The sequence below is a fragment of the Achroia grisella genome, unplaced genomic scaffold (assembly GCF_030625045.1).
Source record: "Achroia grisella isolate CSIRO2021 unplaced genomic scaffold, CSIRO_AGI_Agris_v1 utg840, whole genome shotgun sequence".
NCBI classification, from domain to species: domain Eukaryota; kingdom Metazoa; phylum Arthropoda; class Insecta; order Lepidoptera; family Pyralidae; genus Achroia; species Achroia grisella.
In genome coordinates, this window is record NW_026713038.1 from 1,995,038 (window position 1) to 2,017,232 (window position 22,195).

At 32.2% G+C, this 22,195-nt stretch overlaps 3 protein-coding genes across 3 annotated transcripts in view; 1 reads left to right on the top strand and 2 right to left on the bottom strand.

The window, feature by feature from the left end:
- Positions 1-15,555, bottom strand: part of LOC131852144 (tRNA (adenine(58)-N(1))-methyltransferase catalytic subunit TRMT61A) — a 77,792-nt gene extending 62,237 nt beyond the window's left edge. The window contains exons 1-4 of the mRNA XM_059202786.1: positions 15,276-15,555; positions 13,954-14,110; positions 13,116-13,258; positions 12,564-12,693 (exon numbers count right to left, since the gene is read on the bottom strand). Of these exons, the coding sequence (XP_059058769.1) occupies positions 12,564-12,693; positions 13,116-13,258; positions 13,954-14,110; positions 15,276-15,470 (625 nt within the window). The 5' untranslated portion in view covers positions 15,471-15,555. The remainder of the gene's footprint in view (positions 1-12,563; positions 12,694-13,115; positions 13,259-13,953; positions 14,111-15,275) is intronic.
- Positions 15,556-15,821: 266 nt separating this feature from the next.
- Positions 15,822-19,206, top strand: LOC131852115 (mediator of RNA polymerase II transcription subunit 24). The gene has a single exon (XM_059202748.1). It carries the CDS (start codon positions 16,020-16,022, stop codon positions 18,963-18,965), a length of 2,946 nt encoding a protein of 981 aa, XP_059058731.1. The 5' UTR covers positions 15,822-16,019; the 3' UTR covers positions 18,966-19,206.
- Positions 19,207-21,308: 2,102 nt separating this feature from the next.
- Positions 21,309-22,195, bottom strand: part of LOC131852090 (PAS domain-containing protein cky-1) — a 124,177-nt gene continuing 123,290 nt past the window's right edge. The window contains exon 10 of the mRNA XM_059202714.1: positions 21,309-21,645. Coding sequence (XP_059058697.1) covers positions 21,599-21,645 — 47 coding nt within the window. The 3' untranslated portion in view covers positions 21,309-21,598. The remainder of the gene's footprint in view (positions 21,646-22,195) is intronic.

Here is a 22,195-nt window from a genome sequence, read left to right on the forward strand (position 1 = left end):
ACAGTTTACAGTGTCAGTTATTCCAAAGTGACAAATTAACCAAAAATTTATAATGATAGTTTCCACAGGGAACCGCTTGGCCGTACATTGCTAGAAAAGTTATCATCAATCCACATCACTTAGAATCCCTTTTCCCCCTATTGATGCTATTAAATCGTGTAATGTGTGGAAGTGCCAAGACGTAGAAGTGACGTGTGCGCGGTATGCAAGCCGCAGGGCGCGGCGAGTCAAGGTAAGGGGTCATAGAGAGAAAGGCACACCTAATGTCTGTATCAATTTTGTTATTAACTTATTAACTAAATATTTGCCGGTTCCTGGTACGGTGTTTACGGATATTTTTGTACCTGCTAATTATGCAGATATTATTGTATTTATTTAACCTGATAAAATTATTACCTCAAACTGCACTAACAAACGAAACCTATTCTCGACTATTACAGTCGCCAAACCCAGTACTTTGTAAGTTGTGTTTTGTTTGAAGGGTGAAATAAGGCAGTAAAATTACATGAGAAGAGCATGACATGACATCTTAGTTCTCCGGATCAGCAACGCTTAAGTGGTATCACGGGGGCCACAGGGCCCTAAGGAACATAAACCTAGCGTTATTACTGTAGTGCTGCTTATGTCTAGTATATGCGACGCTTACCACGTAATATCAGCTCGATGGGCATTCTAGTTACACAAAAACTGTTATTAAAAATTTTTAACAACGAACGATCTTTGTTGATATTTCCAAATTCAAACAACAATAACAAAATAAAATAAACAATAAAATACTATATTTGAATTAAGAATTTTATCTTACAGTCTATATGTTGTATAAGCGAGAACTTCTGATACGTAATGTATAAGGAATTTCGTTCAATACACTTTGGCTGGTTCGTGTCTGTTACGCCACTGACATTGTCCTTACATTGAGTACGTTCAGTAGTTCAAGCTGGTCATGTATCACATGATACATTAGCGAATATCAGTTACTGGATACTCTAGCGAAATGTAAATGTAAAATTACACTAGTTAATATACCATTTGGAAAGGGGAAGTTATGAAGCTGTTAATGCCCTGAAAAGTAATTACTATATAATGTAGGTATAGAGTAAGAATAATTTCTTATTCTTTTGTTTTAGACTCTACTATTATTGTAATCATTCCAAAAACAAATAATTCAAATTATATAATTATAGAGTACGAAGAATAGAATATAACGGAACATACCGATAGAATATAACCGAATAGAAAAATAACAACTTTTTCAACTTTTATTGTAACGTAAGTATAAGCAAATTCAGGAAGCAAAAAATAACATAACTGTGTACTTCATATACGTAATTTATTAAATTAAATTCTGTCTGTATCGTTGTTTATTGTTATACAATTTGTATAATTCAGTCAGTGTTCCTTTTCTTTTTAATAACACTGAATTCTTTTTCTGAATTCAAACATTTTTTATAAAATATGGCAGGGCAACAATAAATATGACTAAAGTACGTAATTTCAATTCTTAAGTAGGTATCCTAAAAAGATTGGTCTAAACAAAGTGTTGCGTCGTACTGGTTGATTACAACACAAAACAGATTTGTTTTGTACAATGTCGTCTACATGTGTTTTATGTATTGTTTGTGCTTCGGTGGATGGGTAAGATATGGCAGTAAAATTACAGGGTACAGAGCCATAACATAACCGCACAAACATCATGCCAGTACTACAGGCTGCTCATGTAGGTGATGTTTGCCATTTACTATCAGATGGACCGTCAACTAGTGTGCCATTCCAATTATACAAAATAATCTCATCAGTACTAAATGAACACTACATTTCATCGATACAAACTTCAGCTTTATATATAGTTATACATACTTTATTTTATGTCTAAAATTAACATAGTAATTTGACCCAATTACTGTACTCTGGTAATATTACTATATCATACAACAATAAATATACCCTTACAGTAAAATTATTATTGTATCGTAAATATTTTATGACCTTAAATATAATGACGTCATTATTTAGAGTATCTATCTATCTATATATTTATTGAATTAATTGTTTATAGTGGTAAAGTTGAAAATGGAATGAAACGCAATATCACTTTGGGCTACTGCCTGGGTGTAATGTAATGATAATAATAATATAAAGATATAATCAAGAACTATGTTCTAAAAAAGTCAGGTAAACCAATTTTGATCACGTGTTTCAATATTGATTACTAAATTATTGCCAAGTGTTCCAAGTATGATTTGTCATTATAGTGAAATTAACGATTAAAAGACTATCCATTGATCATCCGACGCAAAAGTTCTAATATTTATTTCTAATTCTTTGAGCGAAATATTTTCACCATACTATGAATAATACTGTACAGTTTATACTATATACATTAAAATTAAATTTTCTATTTGATAAGTATTTACTCCTGATTACTTGTTATTTTCGAGAGATGAAAACAAGTCATAACAATTCCAGCATGAAACAACTGTATTTCTCCTTTTTTCGATACCCAAAACAAGGTAAGGTACGTTTTGGCACTCGACATCGAAATGATTGTCTTTAATTTTGCAGTATTTTTCTAGTAAATGCTATACAAAAGATAGATAAACTAATAATCTACCGATATTGCTCGATACTAGGAAATTATGACTCACCACAGCGAAGCCATTTCAACAATTATTCACAGCCCTGCTGCATTAAATCTATGCTATCTGTTAAGCGTAGGTACAAATTAGTTATATATTATTTCTCACAGTGTTAATCAGTTTATCGGCAAGGCGTGATTTCAGTCAATTAATTCTGTGAAGTTAACAGTAACTAATACATAATAATAATACATAAGTTGGTAATAATTTTTAAATATAAATTGGATTGAAATCAATTCGGCGTATCCAATGTCGTTGGATAACACCGTTTCGCCTTTTAAACCCTCAACATAAAAAGAAGAGTGTTATAAATTTGATGAGTTTGTGTTCCTGTATGTCTGTCTGTGGTCATGGTAGCAAACAAATGGTCCTAAATGAATAGACCGATTTTGATGAGGTATTTTTTGTTTAGGATGGCCCTAATTTATGCGAAAAAAATCCTGGACATCATACAGTATAGTTATATAGCTACCAAAATACTTGATATCACGCGATCCTGATCTAGTATAGAATATTAATATGACAAAGTATTTTATATGTAGTTGGACTATTATAATTCAGTTAAGCAAACAAAACGCCGTATTAGTCATATGCTATTGTCTATAGCTGTCGTTATACGAGCTTTATCTTAATTGACTAGAATTTGATTTAGTAGTGCAATAGTTGGCAAACATAATTTTGCAGTTGAGTGACTCTCATCTTGATTCTTAATGTATTCTAACAAGAGTTTATATTGGACCAAAATAGAGTATAGGCACGCCACAAGTAGTTGCATTTTTTAGCTCATTACAACTATATTTTAAACATGGTAATAATTATTTTAAGTCCTATTTACGAAACTATAAGGATCATCTCAGACAGTGTTGACTACACTGATAAATTTGTTTTATAACGCCGACAATGCCTAAGGGGACAAGTTACGTCACATAACAATTTCATGTACATGTCGAGTAGAAATGTAACAAGGATATCAGATTATAATCGGTAATCGAAGTTGTAGGATTTGATTAAAGTTCAGATGTGTACGCGTCAAGATAGAAGGAACTGATGTGTTCCTTGATCGTTATCTGCAGTATATTTTGCGTTTTAAACATGTCAGCAGACGAAAGTGGTCTGCATACATTAGTAGCCTTGGAAGTTACAGAATGTTTAACATTGGAATTAGATTGTTAATTATGATACTCTAATCCAAATTTATTATTTTATCAATTATTCATAGTGCCCTCTGTAAGAGACGGGATAAACTCCGGGCAGAGTTAAAGTACAAAGAGATTCAGAACTCCAGGGAGCTAAAGAGATCAGGCACAATTTTATGGTATTTATAATAAACAGTATCTACGGACAACGTTTTCTATATTGGCCAAAATACCTGTGTCGGTAGTCCAATCTCAGAATTTCAATTCTTCAGACTTTTCGCTAACAAAACAATAGTGATGAGTAATTTTCCTCAAAGAGCCACATACCTAGGCATAAATGTGGCAAATATTTAAAACTTTTGATAATCAATCGGTTTGTGACAATAGCACTGTCACATGATGATCCATCTAAAAGACATCATGAACATTATCATTTTAGCCTTGTCTATTGAGATAGACTTATATTTGGTTCTACATTAAAATTTAGAAGTTTGCGCCTATAAGTCACCATGTCGTGCAAGTGGATTGGACTGTAACCGTCTTTCGAAAATATTTTATAAGAGATTTTGAGACGAAAAGGAGTATCATTTAAAAGAGATGTACAAAGTGAGACGGATAACGCTTTTGTGGATTGTTGCAGTAAAAACATGATGATTCCAGACTTGTATCCGCAAAGTAAAGATGAATGGGCATAATACTTGTGTGTAAAGTATAATCAAAGTAGGTAGATACTTTATGTAAATTGGTCATTAAAATACCAAAGAAACTTTCAATAAACAAGTCTTTTATCTTATACCGTTGATGTAAACAACTTGTAACTAATTGTCAAATACTATTGAATACCTTTAATGAGGTCACGGTTCAACCTAAACCTTTAACTGCACGTTCCAAGTCCCCATTAATCAAGTAGTGGGCAGTGCTAACTCTAATCAAATTAAATGCTTCGTTAAGATGCAAGATAGAGCCTAATCGAGTGTGCGCTGCGCGTGCGCCGACGGCGACTATGTTTTGAGTGGTGACACGCGCGCACTCGATAATATTGTCAGCTGTCGAAAGAATGCTGGTGTCGATTGTTCGAAAGATAGTGGAGCGATGCCTCGAATTCTTTATGTAGAAATATATTTATCAATTGACAGAGAGAAATAAAATTCTTTAGAGCGGACATTGTTCGAGTACTCACATTGTAATACAGTTGTATTGTACAATATGAAAAAGATATCAGTATGCAGATAATGTCCGATATGGTTTCTTTTCTCCGACTATTCTTCATCGGTCATACAATGATTTTTAACTAAAACAATGAGTCCTTTTTTACATTGAGTTATGAATTCTCAGTGTAAAAAAATACTTTTCACCGAACTGATACCGCGGCCGTGCTTTATATAGTAAAGGCTTAAAATATAATAAAATCACCAAATTTAAATTTTTGACTTAAGTTCAAATTATATTTTTAAAGTCACTTTCTCTGTTATTCAGTATCATATACGATAGAATAAAACACGCGTAAGACTCGCAACAGATCTCGAACTATTGCCATTTAATTTTAAGTTGGAGGCATGCCTTCTGCGAGGACAAAGGATGAAATTTTTCATGTAAAGATAAGGTGGCAACCGAGACAAGAGGTAAAGGGTTGTCCTATTAGAGCGAGACTGTTACCTGGACCACCGTGAAGAGGGTAAAGTTAACTTACCTTGTGATATGTCACGTCTCTTTGTTGGACATTTGTTACTTTTCTAAGTGCAATGATTACAATAATACGGACGAAGACGAAGTTGTTGTTTCATACAGTTCACTCGCGCCGGCAAATTTATGCTACTTGGCCGATATATTAATGTACCGGCATTGCAAGTTAGACATTAAAATTATAGCCATAAGAATTAATCTCCGTTAAAATGTGGCATAGTGTCGTGTTACTTTTCTGATTTCTGACAAATTATACGTTATTTACAACTAAATAACTATTAAAATACTCACTTTGGTAGTATAATAATTAAATGGATTGAGCGTCTGAACTTTGGTACGATCTGTATAAAAACGAAGGTTTATTCTATCGCTTTATTTAGAATTAGAATATAATGTTGCTAATTGGAATTCCAATCAGAGCTGGAATAATTATGTTCTTGCTTAGTTAAATATACAAATACAAGGCTACTAACTACTACGTAACGCCATTGCGTTGCGTAGTTTTCTAACTAAAACTGAAAAAATGTGACAGAAGAATTTTTATTTTGTGGAGATTCATACAAAATAGCTATCCACTTTTCTTAAATTTTCATTACCTTCATAATCAGTTACCTAATACATTTATAAAGCCGTACTATAACATAATAGATACCTCTGCTCTTTAAGCAAAAGCCAAAGAAACAAACACGACATAATAACGCCATTAATGCTCAATATACTACTATAAGCTTTCCATAAGCAGTACAACTATATACAAAATGTTCCAGTATTAGTGCCGTACAAAGAGAATGGACCATGCATTTCTCATACATTTGTTACATCCATTGTTGTCGGATCTTCATAGAGTCGGTGATCATTTATTAATAGGACATATTTGGACAACGGCAGACGTGTAATAAATAAAGGCATAGAGGCAGGATTCGAATCCATAGTCGTTGTTAGTTACGCTTATATGTATTTATAGGTTCATATCTGAGCACACAGATGTTTAGACATCTATAATAATAACATATACATTAAAAATCTGGACACATCTTTAGCGACTAATAACGAAAGAAAGAAAAATATATTTACACAATGCAAACATTCGTATTCAATGAATTAATTAATGGAGTCCAAACGATGGTTTTCAGTGGAACCATTGGAACTAGTAGATGGCTTTAAAAAATAAATAAAAACGTGTAGGTTTAGCTTCAATGTGTATAATGTTAAGTTGATCATAATTAAATTCAAGGTGCATTTATCAAAGATAAGAAAATATTCTATTGTTAAAGCAAAGTTCGGATAAGTCTACTTAAAGAATAATCAAACAAATGTATTAGGTACGTTCATAATACTAATATTATAAAAACAAAAGTATGTGTGTCTATTTGTTATTATTGACGGTTGACGGATCTTAATGACATTTTTCGTAACAGTAGATAGACGAAGTTTTATGTAAAAGATAGTTTGAATAAAACAATGTTTGCTAAATACATATTGCTACTAGTTTATATTATTTAGCAAACTTTTATTTTTTCTACTGAGCATAGTTCTGATCAGTATAAAAATTAAGAGTAATTAAATATTAGATCTAGGAATCAAAATCTAAAAGTCTCACATCGCAACTCAGAATTGCGCTCTTTCTATATTAGGTACTTTCTTATGCGTGTAGACAATATAGGCCACATATTAGAGTGGTATATTGATCCAATAAAAGATTACTATACCTTGCAATTGCAACACTAACCGTGTATTACTAGCTCTTCATAATATATTATAATACCTTACGCAACAGTTTGAAGCAACCGCACGTTATGTTTATTTGCCTGAGTATAATATTTGAATACGCAATGTAAACGTACTTTAATTACCGGCATCATATAAACAAATTGTTTCAATAAACTTTATTGTTTATGGTACTGACAGTTTGGCCAACTGCCTTTGCTTTTTTCATACATTTCTCAAGTTTGGTCTTTATTTTTTTTGGATTAATGTATTGATGGTATTAAAGACTTACCGTAACATACGCCGTACGTCAAATATATTTTTTTTATTCAAGTGTTCTTCTTTTTCTTTTCTACTGAAACAATTTCGTAGTTTGAATGAATGTGACAAAAACTAGATGATTTTAAGATATATGACAGGAGATGAAAGGATAAGGATATTGAAGATTAACCAGTACATTAAATGTACGAGGCTCTCTCCAAGCCATCCACTACCGTATTCCATCAATTAATATAATCAATAATCCTACAACTGAAGCTGTACTCGATACTGATACAAATAATCTTTATTCAAATAAAATTAATATAAGCACTTTTGAATAGTCACATACTTTTTTAATCTGCCACTCATTCGTAACACAGACTCATCACAAGAAGAATGAGCAAGAAAATTGTGTGTTGCTCTTTAAAATAAATGTTGTTTTAATTAAATATACACTAACAAGGATTAGGCATGCGAGAATCAACATAGAAACAGCTACGCACTTAAACTTTGTTCAATCAGAAAACATTGTCAGCGCTATGAATTGATGCTGATTTTATACATATATTGCAATGGTGTCAACAATCAGTCGACAGTTACCATTTTCCATGAAGCGTCAGCTTGCATGCAAAATGACAGTAGTAAAAATCATTCTTTTCCTGATATTATCAGTAATGTCAATCATTTAAGTACTAACAAGCTTTCAAATGCAACTCTTAGGACACCATACTATATTTGACAATTCAATGTAAAGAGCCGTCTACCTTTAAATGTTGTGGCATTTTGGATTACCATGTAGTTTGTGTATTGAATAAATATTCTGCCACAGCCATTTGGGATTGAAGTCTAATTTGTATAATAGTCAGTTTAATCAGCGATACAGTGGGTACTATTTCTATTGCAATGTAGTACTCTATCAGCTTGAGCACGCCTGGAAAACACCATGGTTAATTCCTGGTGAATTCGCAAAGATAGCGTGTCTATGTGAATTCACCAGAAAGTAACCACGAATACTTCCTGATCAGTCTATCAACGATCACCAGTCCATAGCGTATATCATGTATGAGTGTTCGTTACTCTTTAACGCAAAAACTACTGAATGGATTTAAATAACACTTTACAATAATATAGCTTCTTCAGAATAACATGTATATGTTATTCTGATGCAGAAGCTATATTATTGTTATAATTAATTATTGTTATAATAGGCTATAATTTTCACGCGAGTGAAACCGCGGGCTTAATAAATATAAATTGTTAGCTTCTATTTCACTTGCAGCATTCGTATTAAGTTCTTATTTATTCATTCATTCAGTTTATAATTTGGTTATTAAGTTTTGGGTTATTACATCTGCAGGTAAATGTATCATGGAAAAGATTAAAATGTAGTTTTAGATTAACGTTGATTTGCTAACTGCATTATAGATGTTATTATCACTTAATGGGATATAGGGTAATGGCGACAATAAATACAGATTATCGACCTTTGTGCACATAAATTGGCTTTTATGAGGTTAAATATCGTATACACTTGCTTAAGATCCAAATAGATTTTATTGCTAGGGTAATATTGATACCGCAAGATAAATCGTAATAATGTACCATAGTCTATACCATATAAATATAATTAATATTCTACATCTGCATACGTAGACCAGGGGGCTTTGTTTTTATTCGCGTTTTTCTTCTCTTGTGTTTTGTTCCCATTGTCGCTTTTTAAGACGTTCAGGGAGAAGAAAGACAATTCTTCAGAATCCTCTAGTCTACCACAGTAATGATTATTACAAACCATTTAGATATACTATTGACAATTATCTTGAAGTCTATATATCCCCTCGGGCGGTTTGCATCATATTCTGCACCAAAGAAAAATGGAGCACTGGCCGCATAGGTATCAACATCTATAGCATGTCTCATATTTGCCAATTCGTTTTTCATCTTCGCTGGTTATTATAGAGTAAGCTATTGGATGTTCGTGGTAACCTCCGATACAATAGACTCAGTTTTAAAATTCACAATGTATAACCTTACTAATAATATAAACGTGAAAGTTTGTGATGTTTGTTACTATTTCACGCAAAAACTACGCATTTTGATGAGACTACAGTAATGTAACTTACACATCAGAATAACACATAGGCTATGATTTAAAAAGATATTATGTAAAATGGGGTGAAATATATTGTTAAATATCAATAAGTATGATGCAGACAACGCTGTGCGGGTCAGGTATTTGTATATAAATTTATTGTATACATAATTTACATGTCTATTTTATTTATTCTCGAATGAAATTAATGTACAATACAAAAAATAGATGAAAAAAATAAATACTGTATACCGGTTATGAAATATAACAGTGTGTCCAATAAATTATTATTATTATTTAATTTATTTACTTTGCGTTGTTAAATCATTATTATAGTACTATGGTGATAATGATGTTGCCCCGGATTTGTCCTAATCTATTTTTTATTCCGAATGTCGTATCGACAACAATGGGACAACTAAGAGCCGTCAAGGATAACCAACAGTTGTGATTGTCGTAGCAACTGGCACGATTACATGAGATGTGTATCTGCCACTTAGTTATAACGAGCGGACACCAATTAGGCAAATCAATCTAGGGCTGCCAGGGTAAGTTATGTTGTATATTTATTTCCGAGTTATCAAATGATGTTAAAGTATTATTGTATAAATTCTAACCCTCTTATTTATCTAATAGCGACATTCGCAACTTTGTCTCTTTAAGTATTTTTCTTCATGATAAGTATTTTGATTCATGATCTGATATATGGGCCATCCTTAATATACGTCATAGGTCGTAATTTCTATATCGTAAACTATCCCTCCGTCATTGCCACAGTTGGCCACATTTACGAGAACCTTCTGGGGCGGTGTCATATATTTTAAAAATAGAACTATTTTCGTTATTAGTTAAAATTTCGTGTTATTACAATGAACTTTATGTTATGAAAATATTATATGTCACAAAATTAAGGACCCTCCCATCCACTTGTCACATTTAGTCCACTCCCTCCTCTTCTTAATGTGTGACATAGTTTATGGATGGCCGCTATGTAACATTGTAAGAATTAATTGTTCTTTAGAACTCGTAGATTTATTACGAGCAACACATGAACACTGCGCGCGTTTTCAACGGACGTGTTTTATACTAATTACTTATTTAAATGACAAATTATCTCATATACTTTAAGTATTAAAACGGGTCCGTTTCCGTACCGAGAACCCTTCTTTAAATACCAAAATCGTGAGATGTGAACTTCGTATTAATTAGGAAAACTGGTTGAAAATGTATTTGAAGCTTTTTGTGTAAAAATATAATTAAAAACTTGAACAACAACCACCAAGCTTGTTTTAATTATGCTTTACGCAAATAACTACTATAACTACTTAGTTAGTCGTAATCGGTTTATTGGGTTTAATCATCATACTTGCCAATGGATGCTAATTGATGATTTAAGATGAACATTTTTATTTGATATAAGATCTATATTCTTCAAAATCTACAAACTATAGGCTTAGACTGTTCTCTAAATCTATTGGTTGATACGACCAGTTAATTTAATTAATTATAGTAATTAATAAAAGCGATAGTTTGTGAGCATGGACGCTTATTACTCTTGTTACAGTTATGCATTCTATATTTAATTTTTTTTTTGGACTACTCTAATACTGTTGGCCGCAGCTGACCTTTACAGCTTCACCGGACGTTAGGGGGCGAGTGCAGATGGCACTTCAAACCCGCGCAAGGTCTTATGCAGCGGGACTTTAGTCTGTGGGCACCACTAGGAGTTCGAAACTCGGCTCAGGCCGTCGTAATTTCGATCCCCGTTTGAATTGGACGGGGGATCGATCGGAGGGGTATTCTTTATTGCAATTTTAGATACAGTAATAATTAAAGACAATGTGAAGAGAAGTGGACTACCTTTAAAAGAGATCTTTTCCAGTCAGTCCGAACATAACGTGGCATAGCTAGTAATAACTAGGTAACATTAATGTAAGTAATAGTCTATTACTAAAAATGTTTCCAGTTATTTCTACACCCTACCAACCAAATACCCTTTTGACAACCTTGAACACGCTAGTAGAAGTTCGACCACTTTCGAAATAAATCGATGAATCGATTTTGACTTCGTTATGTAGTTCGATTGTAGATTAATGAATAGAATCGTATAACTTACAAGGGGATCTGAATAATCGACACCCAGATCGCAATCGGTATTCTCGATTTATAACGATCAGCTCTGTTTCCTGCTTTATAGACCAATGATCGCTTATCTGTTTGCTAGTGAGCATTTATAAATGGCATGTTTCTTGAACAAGCGTGTGACGTAGGGAATTAGTTGCAGTGTTTAGTGTCTAGTGTTCGTTTCGCGGTAAACTGGTGCTTTGGTTACAGACTCGGGTATGTAGGGTGGGGAGTGGGGGTACTAACCCAATCCTATCACACATAATCGGTAAACTTAGTGTCCTATCTCGCTATTCAAACTTACAGCTTGTAAAAATCTCAATATATTAAAAATTAAAAGTATGTTGTTAAGGTTATCCAGAGTTGACAGAGGCACTGTCAAATATCCAATTCGCGTTTAGTTGTTGCCATAACTTTTTTTAAATATATATTCATAATATACATAGAAAACACTTAGGCTATAATAAACCCACACAAATAGTAATCTCAGCTCTACACGCATAAGGTCCTAGATGAGACTAAATGCAGAAAATAGAATACAATTTACATTGGGGGGAAGGGGATTGTTAGTAATGTGGACTAATGACTCCGTTACTAGCAAGTACCATGTTAGGTTAACCTCCGCGCGGTTCCCCCTAGAAACCATCGTGATAAATTCCTGGTAAATTTCTCACAATGGGCTAACTGACCTGACCTCATGTTCATCTTATCATCCTCCACTAGTGCCCCGCCAGCGTAAACCGTTAGTGCAGGCGGGAGCACCAATCCATTATCATCCCTTAAAAAAAATACAATTTACATTTACAAAACGACACATTCATTCTCATGAACTTGTGTAATGTTTGTGTCATGCGAGGAATCGAGCCCGCAACCATCAGAAGTAAGCGTGTATTAAACCGCTAAACAGAGGTAATTAATAAAACTTACCTTGAGCTTTCAGAGCGTCGAGGACGTGAGGTACTCCCGTCCAGGGACTAGGGAGATCGAGAAATACAGCATCAGCTTTCCCTTTAAGGTTTTCTCCAAATCCATCTTCAAGAACATCTCTGTGTTGAGCCTATGGGGATTAATGATAAGTTGAACCATCTTAATCTTTAGTAGATAGATTCTTTTAATATAAAAAGAGGAAAGTAACAAATTATCAGAGACTAAGTTTTTATTTTGATAAATTATTTAGTTCATTCTATGTTTACTATGGTAAATAACATTAAAAATCTCTAAGGGGCTTAACTTTTAAAAATAACTAAAAAGAATTTTATAAGTATTACATTTACAAAAATATTTATTACTAGGTGACTGTATGGGTACCTAGTAAAGTAATTAGTAGCGTAATTTCGTCTGCAGCTCTGCTCCTATTGGTCGTAGCGAATCACCAGTACCGAAGATTACCCGGAACATTCAAACTCAGAAATTTTACCTCTATATAAATCAGTATAGACAAAGTTTTATTGAAATAAATAATGAAATTGATTTACTCACTGTCACGAAATCGGAGAGACCATGTTCCTCAAACTCTTTTCTCGCTACATTTGCTCTGTGCTCATGGAAATCAAATGTGTAGACATGTCCATGTGGTCGTACTCTTCGTATAAGTGCATGTGTCAAAGAACCACTACCAGTTCCTGTTAAAAATAATATTTTTTTATATAAGACAGCTGTTAGGTATTCTTTTGTTATAAAATATATACTCAATAGTATAGTATAGTTTCTACTTCTGCAGTGCTATCAACCATTAGAAATTATCATTATTAGTAAATGATATATCTGAAGGCGTAAAGTATATATCCTAAAAGTACATTATGAAAATAAAATTAGAAATAACATTTGGTGACCTCATTGATTCAGAAAAATCACCTTCATTCTAAATAGCGCCGGTTCGATTCTCGCACTTTAATCATATTTGTATTCATGAATAGTGTTGTATTGGTCTTTGTGTCTTCTAGGAATTTCCAAAAAAATTATACAAGCAGTTAACAGTACTACTACTATTATTATAAAAAATATACTTCTGATTTGAGATTAATATATAAACTAATATAACTATTATAAAAATAGGTTTTCTTTCAGATCACAATAGTGGCAAACAAGCATATGCTTGTGCATTTAATAGTAAATAATTACTAGACCCTTGAAACAACAGGGGTGTTCACCTTAAGAAACCTTAATATACCTATTTTGAAAATCCAGGATGTAGTGAGACTAGAGAACTAGGTAACCTATTTACTAATTTTATGAAAAAGAAAATACAAAATTAATATATAAAACATTGGTAATAGGACAGATATTTATACAATGTTTAAATAAAAATGTGGCATACCAGCTTCAATAACAACACATCCTGGCACTAAATCCAATTGCAATATTATCATACTAATATCTGGTGTGTAGATGATCTGTGTTCTATGTGGAAGGGTCAATGACCATAGTTCAGGGGTTGGCTGCAACACATGCCCCCAACCTTTTGATAGTTCTACCTGCACAAAAAAGTAATTTTGTAAACACAGTATGCATTTCTATAATATATACTTTATTGTATACCCTTTAGCAAATATGATCAGAGACTTGCTAATCATTACATAGTATAAAATAAAGTTGCTGTCATTGTCTGTCCGTCTCTAGTATGCTTAAATCTTTAAAATTATGCAACAGATTTTTTAAATAGATAGAGTGATTCTAGAGGAAGGTTTCTATGTATAATACATGTACACCTGGGCGAAGCTGGGGCGAGTAGCTAGTTATTAATAAATTTGTAATTTGTGGCAATGGTGATGACTTTGGTAGTGGTTTAGAAAACCGTCTTACTTCCAATGGTTGTGGGTTCAATTCCTTGCCCGAAGCAAAGATTTGTATTCATGAATTGTATAAGAATATTATGATTGTTTGTACCAATTTGGGTGCTTTCTATAATATTGAGTATGTATTTACAAAATAAAAGTCTAGCCAAGTATTTCTATTAGTGTGAGTTATTCAGTCCAGATTTATTTATTTATATAATTTAGTAAGTATGAGTCCATCTCTTTTATATTTAATTGAAATGTAAGTCTGTTTTGAAGAATATTATTTATATAATTCTTCAAAACACACTTTCATCAAATTGTTGTTACTTGCATAAAAAGATACAATACACTGTTACTAAAACTGATCATTATCACAATTTTTATAAATTAACATTAAAAGTTATATTTTCTATCGAAGATAACTAGTTCGCTAAAGACTTCCACTGGCTACTGTTGTTTGAATAAATGTAAATAATTTTTTAGTAGTAGTGTAGTTTATTGCAGGGAACTATGTAAAAGAGCCTACATGCAAATTTAAATATTCTTCCTATTTCATTATTGCCCTTATTTATATGTCCACCTTGATGATACAATACAGTTATTGTTTAAGACAAAGACTAATAAGTCATGTACCCTACAAATATCCACTCAAAGATAACAGGATAAGAAGATGCACATCATTATACCGTTGTTATGTATTCATAGCGTTTTAATTCAAAGCTGTGAAGGGAAGCAACAATTCAATATTTACACCACTGTATTTCAACTTTGTTTAAGAATTACAATAAATTAATGAATGAAACCATTATGGGTTTTACTTTAACTTACACTAAACCAAATATTATTTTTAAAAGGGACATACCTTGCTTCCATAGTCTGTTCCGATTAGGTTTCTAACCTTCAAAGCACCGAAAGGTGTTTGGAAAACATTTTCAACCAAATCGCCTTTTTTACTCTTTATTTCAGGTCGTACATCTATAGCGTACAGGTTATTGCTAAGATATAGAATTACTGTATCACCCTCGTCAATTTTGTCTTTATAATTTCTAAAACTCATTTTGAATCTGCAATCAAAACTTTTAAACTAAGTTTTTAATACGTATTTTTGTAAACAAAACAAAGATTGGGCAGCTGTGATATTTGACAATGACAACTGATTTTTAACAATGACATCAGAACGTGACAGTTGTATTTAGATTTTGTCGTTTTCTTATGATCTTACAAGTTATCATTATAAAAATATGGTTAATAAGAAAAGTATTACAATATATATGAATTTATTGGTAGAAGTTGATTTGACAATATGTAATAAAATATTAAATGGAAAACACAATATGTGTTAACTTCAAGTATGCTGTTTTGCTTGGTCAGTTTCAAGTCCATCAGTCATTGGCATGAATGCTTTGACTGACGTCTAATATTTATTGAAACTCCAGTTTACTACCAATACTGAAAATCAACATCATCAACACGTAAATTTTATTACAAAGTTACTTTTACAATGATATGAAAAATATTGAACTAAAGTGCAATTCTGTGAATATATCTGACTAGATGATTCTTTCCTATCAAACCAGTTTTGTCATGCATTGATAAAATTTTGAAGATGGTAAATATGGATCCCTCGAAGAATACAAGTAAAACCAGCTCCCTCAAAGCTCTAATTCTTAGAGCTTGGCGGGAACGTTGGACTGATATCCAATGGGGTATTAATATCAAGACTATCCTGCCTAGAGGAGTCAGCGGGGATCTTTATAACCTAGCGGATTGCATACTTCAACAAGCTATGGTAGGATGTGGCGCCAACCAATTAGTGATATCATATTTGAAACATTCTCTTGCATCTCACCTTGTATCTTATGCTGCTGTACTACAAAGGATATCAAAGTTTGATGCATTTCACAAACCGCATTGCATTTTAAGCTTGCTCGAATTCTTAGAAGGGTTCCTTGATAGCATAACATGTAGAGGTAAAATGGAAGAGGAAGTACTGGCATACGCTGTATCTTCAATAATACTGTGGCTTTTACAAGTATACCATTACTCTTTAAGTAAGCACCCATCATCAAACTCAATACAAAGTCAAGAATTACTTGAAAAGTCTACACTGGTCTTAAACTCTATCGTGAATACAGATTTTTTGGTTGCAATGTTCTATCTGGCAAAGCAGAATGATCCTGATGAATATAATAAGGTTACTAAGAAGTGTCAAGAAATTACTACATTTATTATGATGAATACTCAGTTTAAAGCGCCTGGAACTATACATGATACTCTACAAAAAATCTGTAATATGGATATCGATAAAATAGCACCACTGAATAATAAAACCGAGTCTGTTACCCATTGTTTGCAAGCTTTAATAGCAATTGATATATTGTCCAATCCAAGTGCTGATTTACATCAAATTTCAAGCCAATTATTGATGGTGAAGAGAATAAAAGGTTATAGTCTGTCTAGATTATATTGCGAGTTGATTAGAGCTTGTTTTATATCTCTCAATGATTCTAGCAAAGATGCTTCAAAACAGGCATTTTGGGCAGCATTCACTTTTCTCAAAATACCCCAGGTTATGCATCATATACACAATTTGTGTGGCACTACTAGCAAAGAAGGTGAATTTTCAGTAGAACTTGTGGAAGCTTTTGAAAATCTCTTACAGTCTAATCCATTATTGGATATTGTTGATACAAAAAATTCCTGTAACAGTATAGTGTCTCTTGTAGAGCCATTAGTAAAAGCAAATGTTATGACGGATACTCATTTGCAATACTTCAGCAAAAAGAGAGAAAGCAAAGATGTAAAATTACAAAAATTGGAACCTACAGGACTTCAGGGTTCTGTACCATCTTTTCTTACTCGAGCAGAACCAACTTTAGCTGGAATTTTAAAGACTCTAGGTGGAGATTTCCATAAAATCCATGAATCCCTATGTGCTTTGTTATGTCAAATTGTAGGTGGAGGTACTTTAGAAAAAATTCTAGCTGTAGCCACATTGGAAGGCAAATTGAAGTTGATTGCTTCAAGACTTATAAAACTAAATGAATTGGCATTACATGCTGCTAGTGAGAAGGGTGCATCCCAATCAAAAGTGTACATTTTTGACATATCATTTTTGATTCTTTGTTCAATTGTACAAGAGTATGGAGTTGATACTGTTCTTGAAGAAAATGGTGATTCATTCTTTGAGCAATGGGTTAGAGATTGTATGGTATATAAAGGAGTTCATAAGTCACCAGATCTAATACTACAAAGATGTGATCCTCAACTTGTAGATATTTTTATCCATCATTTAAGTGCTACTGAATTTGATTTCAAAAACACTAACATGAAACCTCATGATCTTTGTGAAAATGTAAGTGGTGCTGTGAAAGAAGTTTTGTTTGCATGGGAACAAGGTTCACTTTCTGCTGCAGATGTGAAGCGTATGTTGGACTCACTGAGGCAAAAAATGGCATCATTAGCTGTCTGCGCATCGGCCTGGTTGTGCTCTTATATTAATGTGGTGCATCAGGATGCATTTTTAAAACCAATGAATATGGTACAACAATTTCTAACACCACCTACAGAAATAGAGTTAGCACAAATTGATAATTTCAAGGAAAGATCTGTTTTGATGTCTCAGATTATTAGGAGAATGCAATATGACATCCATCCTTCATCTATGTCAAAATCCAAAAGTATATCTCTTTCACATAATATTATAATGAGACAACCAATTTTGGAACAGTTACAAACAGTTTGGGAGGATATTAAATCTAGGGGATATCTCCATATTGATGCTACACACATAGCTGAGAGTCTCCTAAATACTACTGGACCAATATGGTTTGTCACACATTTAGTGAAAGAAACCCTGAAGTACAGATATTTGGATGATCTTGATAGATCCGTAGATATTGTTTTTGCTATCATGCATTTAGACATAGAAAAATGCACTGAAGCTTTGTTGTTGCATGTGTTACCTCAATATTTGTATAATGCCAAACTATGTGAGGATTTAGTTGAACCGCAGTCTGCTATATTGGCAAAATTGTCAGTATATTGTGTTTATGCTGCTTTAGAACATAGCAATTCAAACAAGACTCAGAGTTCTAGAAAACGTCGGCATGAGGAGTCTGAAGATATGGATCAAATGAGTTCAACAAATAAGGTGAGAAGACTGAATGACAATACATCAGATAGCAGTGGTGGATTTTATTCACAAGGCACATCTGTTACTGGAATAACTTTGAAAGAACCTTTACAATCAGCTCTGGAGACATTGTACACATCATTCTCTCAATTGGCGGGAAAAAATGGTGATATATCACCACAGACACATTTTATATTACAATTTATGTCATATGTCGTTCAATGTGGGCATGAAAGAGCTCATTTGGTTTTACAGAAAATGCCAAGTGAACTTGTGCCCACTTTGATAAAAGCCCTTCCAGATAGTTTTAACATAAGCTTGATTTTGAGGTTGTATGATCTATCCACGCCTTATGGGAGGAAAGATACCGCTCGAGATCTCTGTTTGTTGAGAAACATGCGTCTCAGACCTGACTAATATGTACCACATGGCTATCAAGTGAACAGATTGTCTTTATAGGTGAATTTTAATTAAGTGAAGTAATATTACCTTAATTCGAAAAACTGTATCTTAATTCAGTAAGTAGCTCAATGTTTAATCGAAAATTGGATTAAAATATTAAATGAAGTCTCAATATATGACATAATGAATGAAATTTATAATTATGTTAGATTAAGATTATGAATGTGTTAAATCCTAGGAATATAAAATATGATTGACAAGTAATTTTGTTTATTAATTATATAATTATATTAAATCTTGAATTTTTATTTATATCGTAGAATATTTCCTGCTGCAGAAACGCGCATACCCAGTTTCTTGCCCACTATTTTTGCTTGTCTGTATCATACAATGTTATATTAAAAAGAGTAGATTTAAATTGCCACTTTTCGTGAATCATATCAGGATTGAATTATACAAGTCTTGTAATACTGGAACATACAAGTGACTTTTATAATATTATATAAAAATGTGCCCTAATGTATGAAGAAAATTCTATACATATTAAAATCCAGAAAAAGATTGTTACTTTAATTGGCTAATAATCAATTATTTAAATAATTCTTAGAATTACCATTTGTTATGAAAAATGTTAGTTTTGAACTAATAGATATATGTATTTGGACAACGCCGAATTATTAATCTTTAGTGAGGAATTTGAAAGGAAATAATTATTTGCTATCGCCGACGATACTATTACTTACAACATTCGTTTCTTCATTTGAAGGTTCGCCTATAGCTATTCATAATTACGGCTTGATTGGAAGGTGGAGCATTTCTAGTAGGTACTAAATAAAGTAGGTAGTACCTAAATAAAACCAAGTTGTCATCATAATACCTTTACTTTTAAATTCAATCAACAAATAATCCAATATAAATTATATGAAGACCTGTTTTTATACATTTACATATTTATATTCGGTACAAGAATAATTCCAATTTTCTACTGAAGTAGATACCTAATATTTTGTAAAGGACAAATAAATCGATCGATTATAAACTCAAATGGGCTACTTGAGCAGCTAATTTGGTTTGGTTTAATTTTATAATTGGAACTAGATATAAAATCAATTTAGTTTATTCGAAATTCGAATGTTTAATTGTATGTAATAAAGTGGGTCCGAATGAAACTATTGTACGTTGCCAGCCACTTATTTACTTATAGAGCTTAGTGGTTACTATTTTGTGGTTGATCATAGAACACACTATGGCGCGTAATTATACAACGCATAAATACACGCCGTTATGTAAAATAATATATCTAACATTGGACGGAATGCATTCTTAACTAATAATACTTCGATAAAACAAGGAAGACGGTTGTAAAACATACAACTCCATATATGAGCATTATCAAAGGTTCACGTTGTTTTACTAGGTCTGGGGCTGGGCCCATAACCTTTAATATTATCTATTAACATTTGTAGATATTTATTTAGCTACTAGTAAAATTTAAGCAACTTCATAAAACAAAGTTTTTAGAGCAAATGTAGGTAGGTTACACAATATCTAACCGCCGGACGGTTAACCGATGTTGTAATAATTGAAAAAAATTTTGATCAATGAATTAATTTTGCTAAAATTGTTTCAAAAAGCATTAAGTGCCTTCGGCTGCATTCTACCGTTCGATACATATACTATTTCTTGTACCTTTTTATACACCTCTTTATAATATTTTTTATTTATAATTATAATGATTTAGCTAGCTAGGTACATCAGGATTATGTCTGTAAGGCAACTTCTTGTTTAATAATAAATTCTTACAAAATAATAAATCTATTAAATAAAGTTTACATGTTTAGGAATGTTGAACGTAATCAGTTTATTATTAACAGTAATTAAATAATAGAACAGGAACACAAAATATTATTTGTATACATTTCAATAGACAATATAAAAATGTTATTTTCACAAATAGATAATATTGCACATTGCACAGGTGAGTTAGGGTCCCGTACGAAATTCATTAGGATGAATCATTGTAGTGAAATTTCAATGCCGTTTTCCCCGGCAACTAGACAGTTACAAGACACGAGCTTAATATTATTTATATTAACAATTCATTTAGTTGAGTTTTCATATATACTGTATCAAATTTAGATAAATCATCATTCAAATTAATCTACATTTACTAAATATCTTAAGTACGGAACCCTCGATACGCGAGTACGATTGACACTTGAGCGGTATTTGTTTAATATTACAATTTAGAAGTATTCAATAAACATGTCTGTAATTTTCGAAATTGAGACTAAAATGTAGAAATAAGTTACATTTTCAGACTAAAATTGTAATTACAACAAAAGTATGAATATAAACAACTGTAGTATTTATTCTATTCCGTATACACAAATCACATTCTATGTGATAAATAACTATAATAATTAGGTAAGATATCTAAAATCCAACAATTTGTACACTTATTTCGTTTATAAAAGAATAAAAATATACAAACTACCTACCTATTTTACAAAACTTATCGACACGAAGATCACAGGAGAGTTCCAGAGCTTTTTCTACAGTAAGTACTAACATAAAATTATTAAAATAGGGTAACAAATTATTATATTCAACTATTTGAAAGGAAATTATACATAATTATGAAATAGTTATAATGCTGGCTTTTTGGCCTCCGGAGAATCTGGATGTGGACGATCTAGAACAAAGAAAAAAAGTAATTAATTAATTAAATAAAAATAGTATAACTTCACGACTGCAATCTTAGATGTAATAGTGAGACCTATAGGCAACTGTAAACGTCTTGAATTCGTTATATTAATACATGCAACAAAAACTTTATACCCCATTTTACGAATGTTATGTGAAGGGAAGAGTACGCACACTTCTAGTTTATATAGAGAAGGAGTGCAAAATGCAATATTTTATAAAATGATGCATAAAATACATTAAAGCAATAAAAAAACATTACATACACTTGCCATGTATTTGATACAGACTCTCATACATAGAAGTATTTGGTAATAGAACCTCAATAATATTGAAACTTATAATTTAAATTAATTAGGGTCGAAATTCAACTATTGTGCGACTAGTAATCGCACAATAGTCGAAGTTAGTAGTAGTAGGTACCTATTATAATATGATTTTTTTTCGGTATTTATTCAGTACCTAATATCATAGGATTTTATTCGATTTCTCTTTGAACTTAACTGGGTTTTCTACGAGACTCCAAATTTAGGTCAATT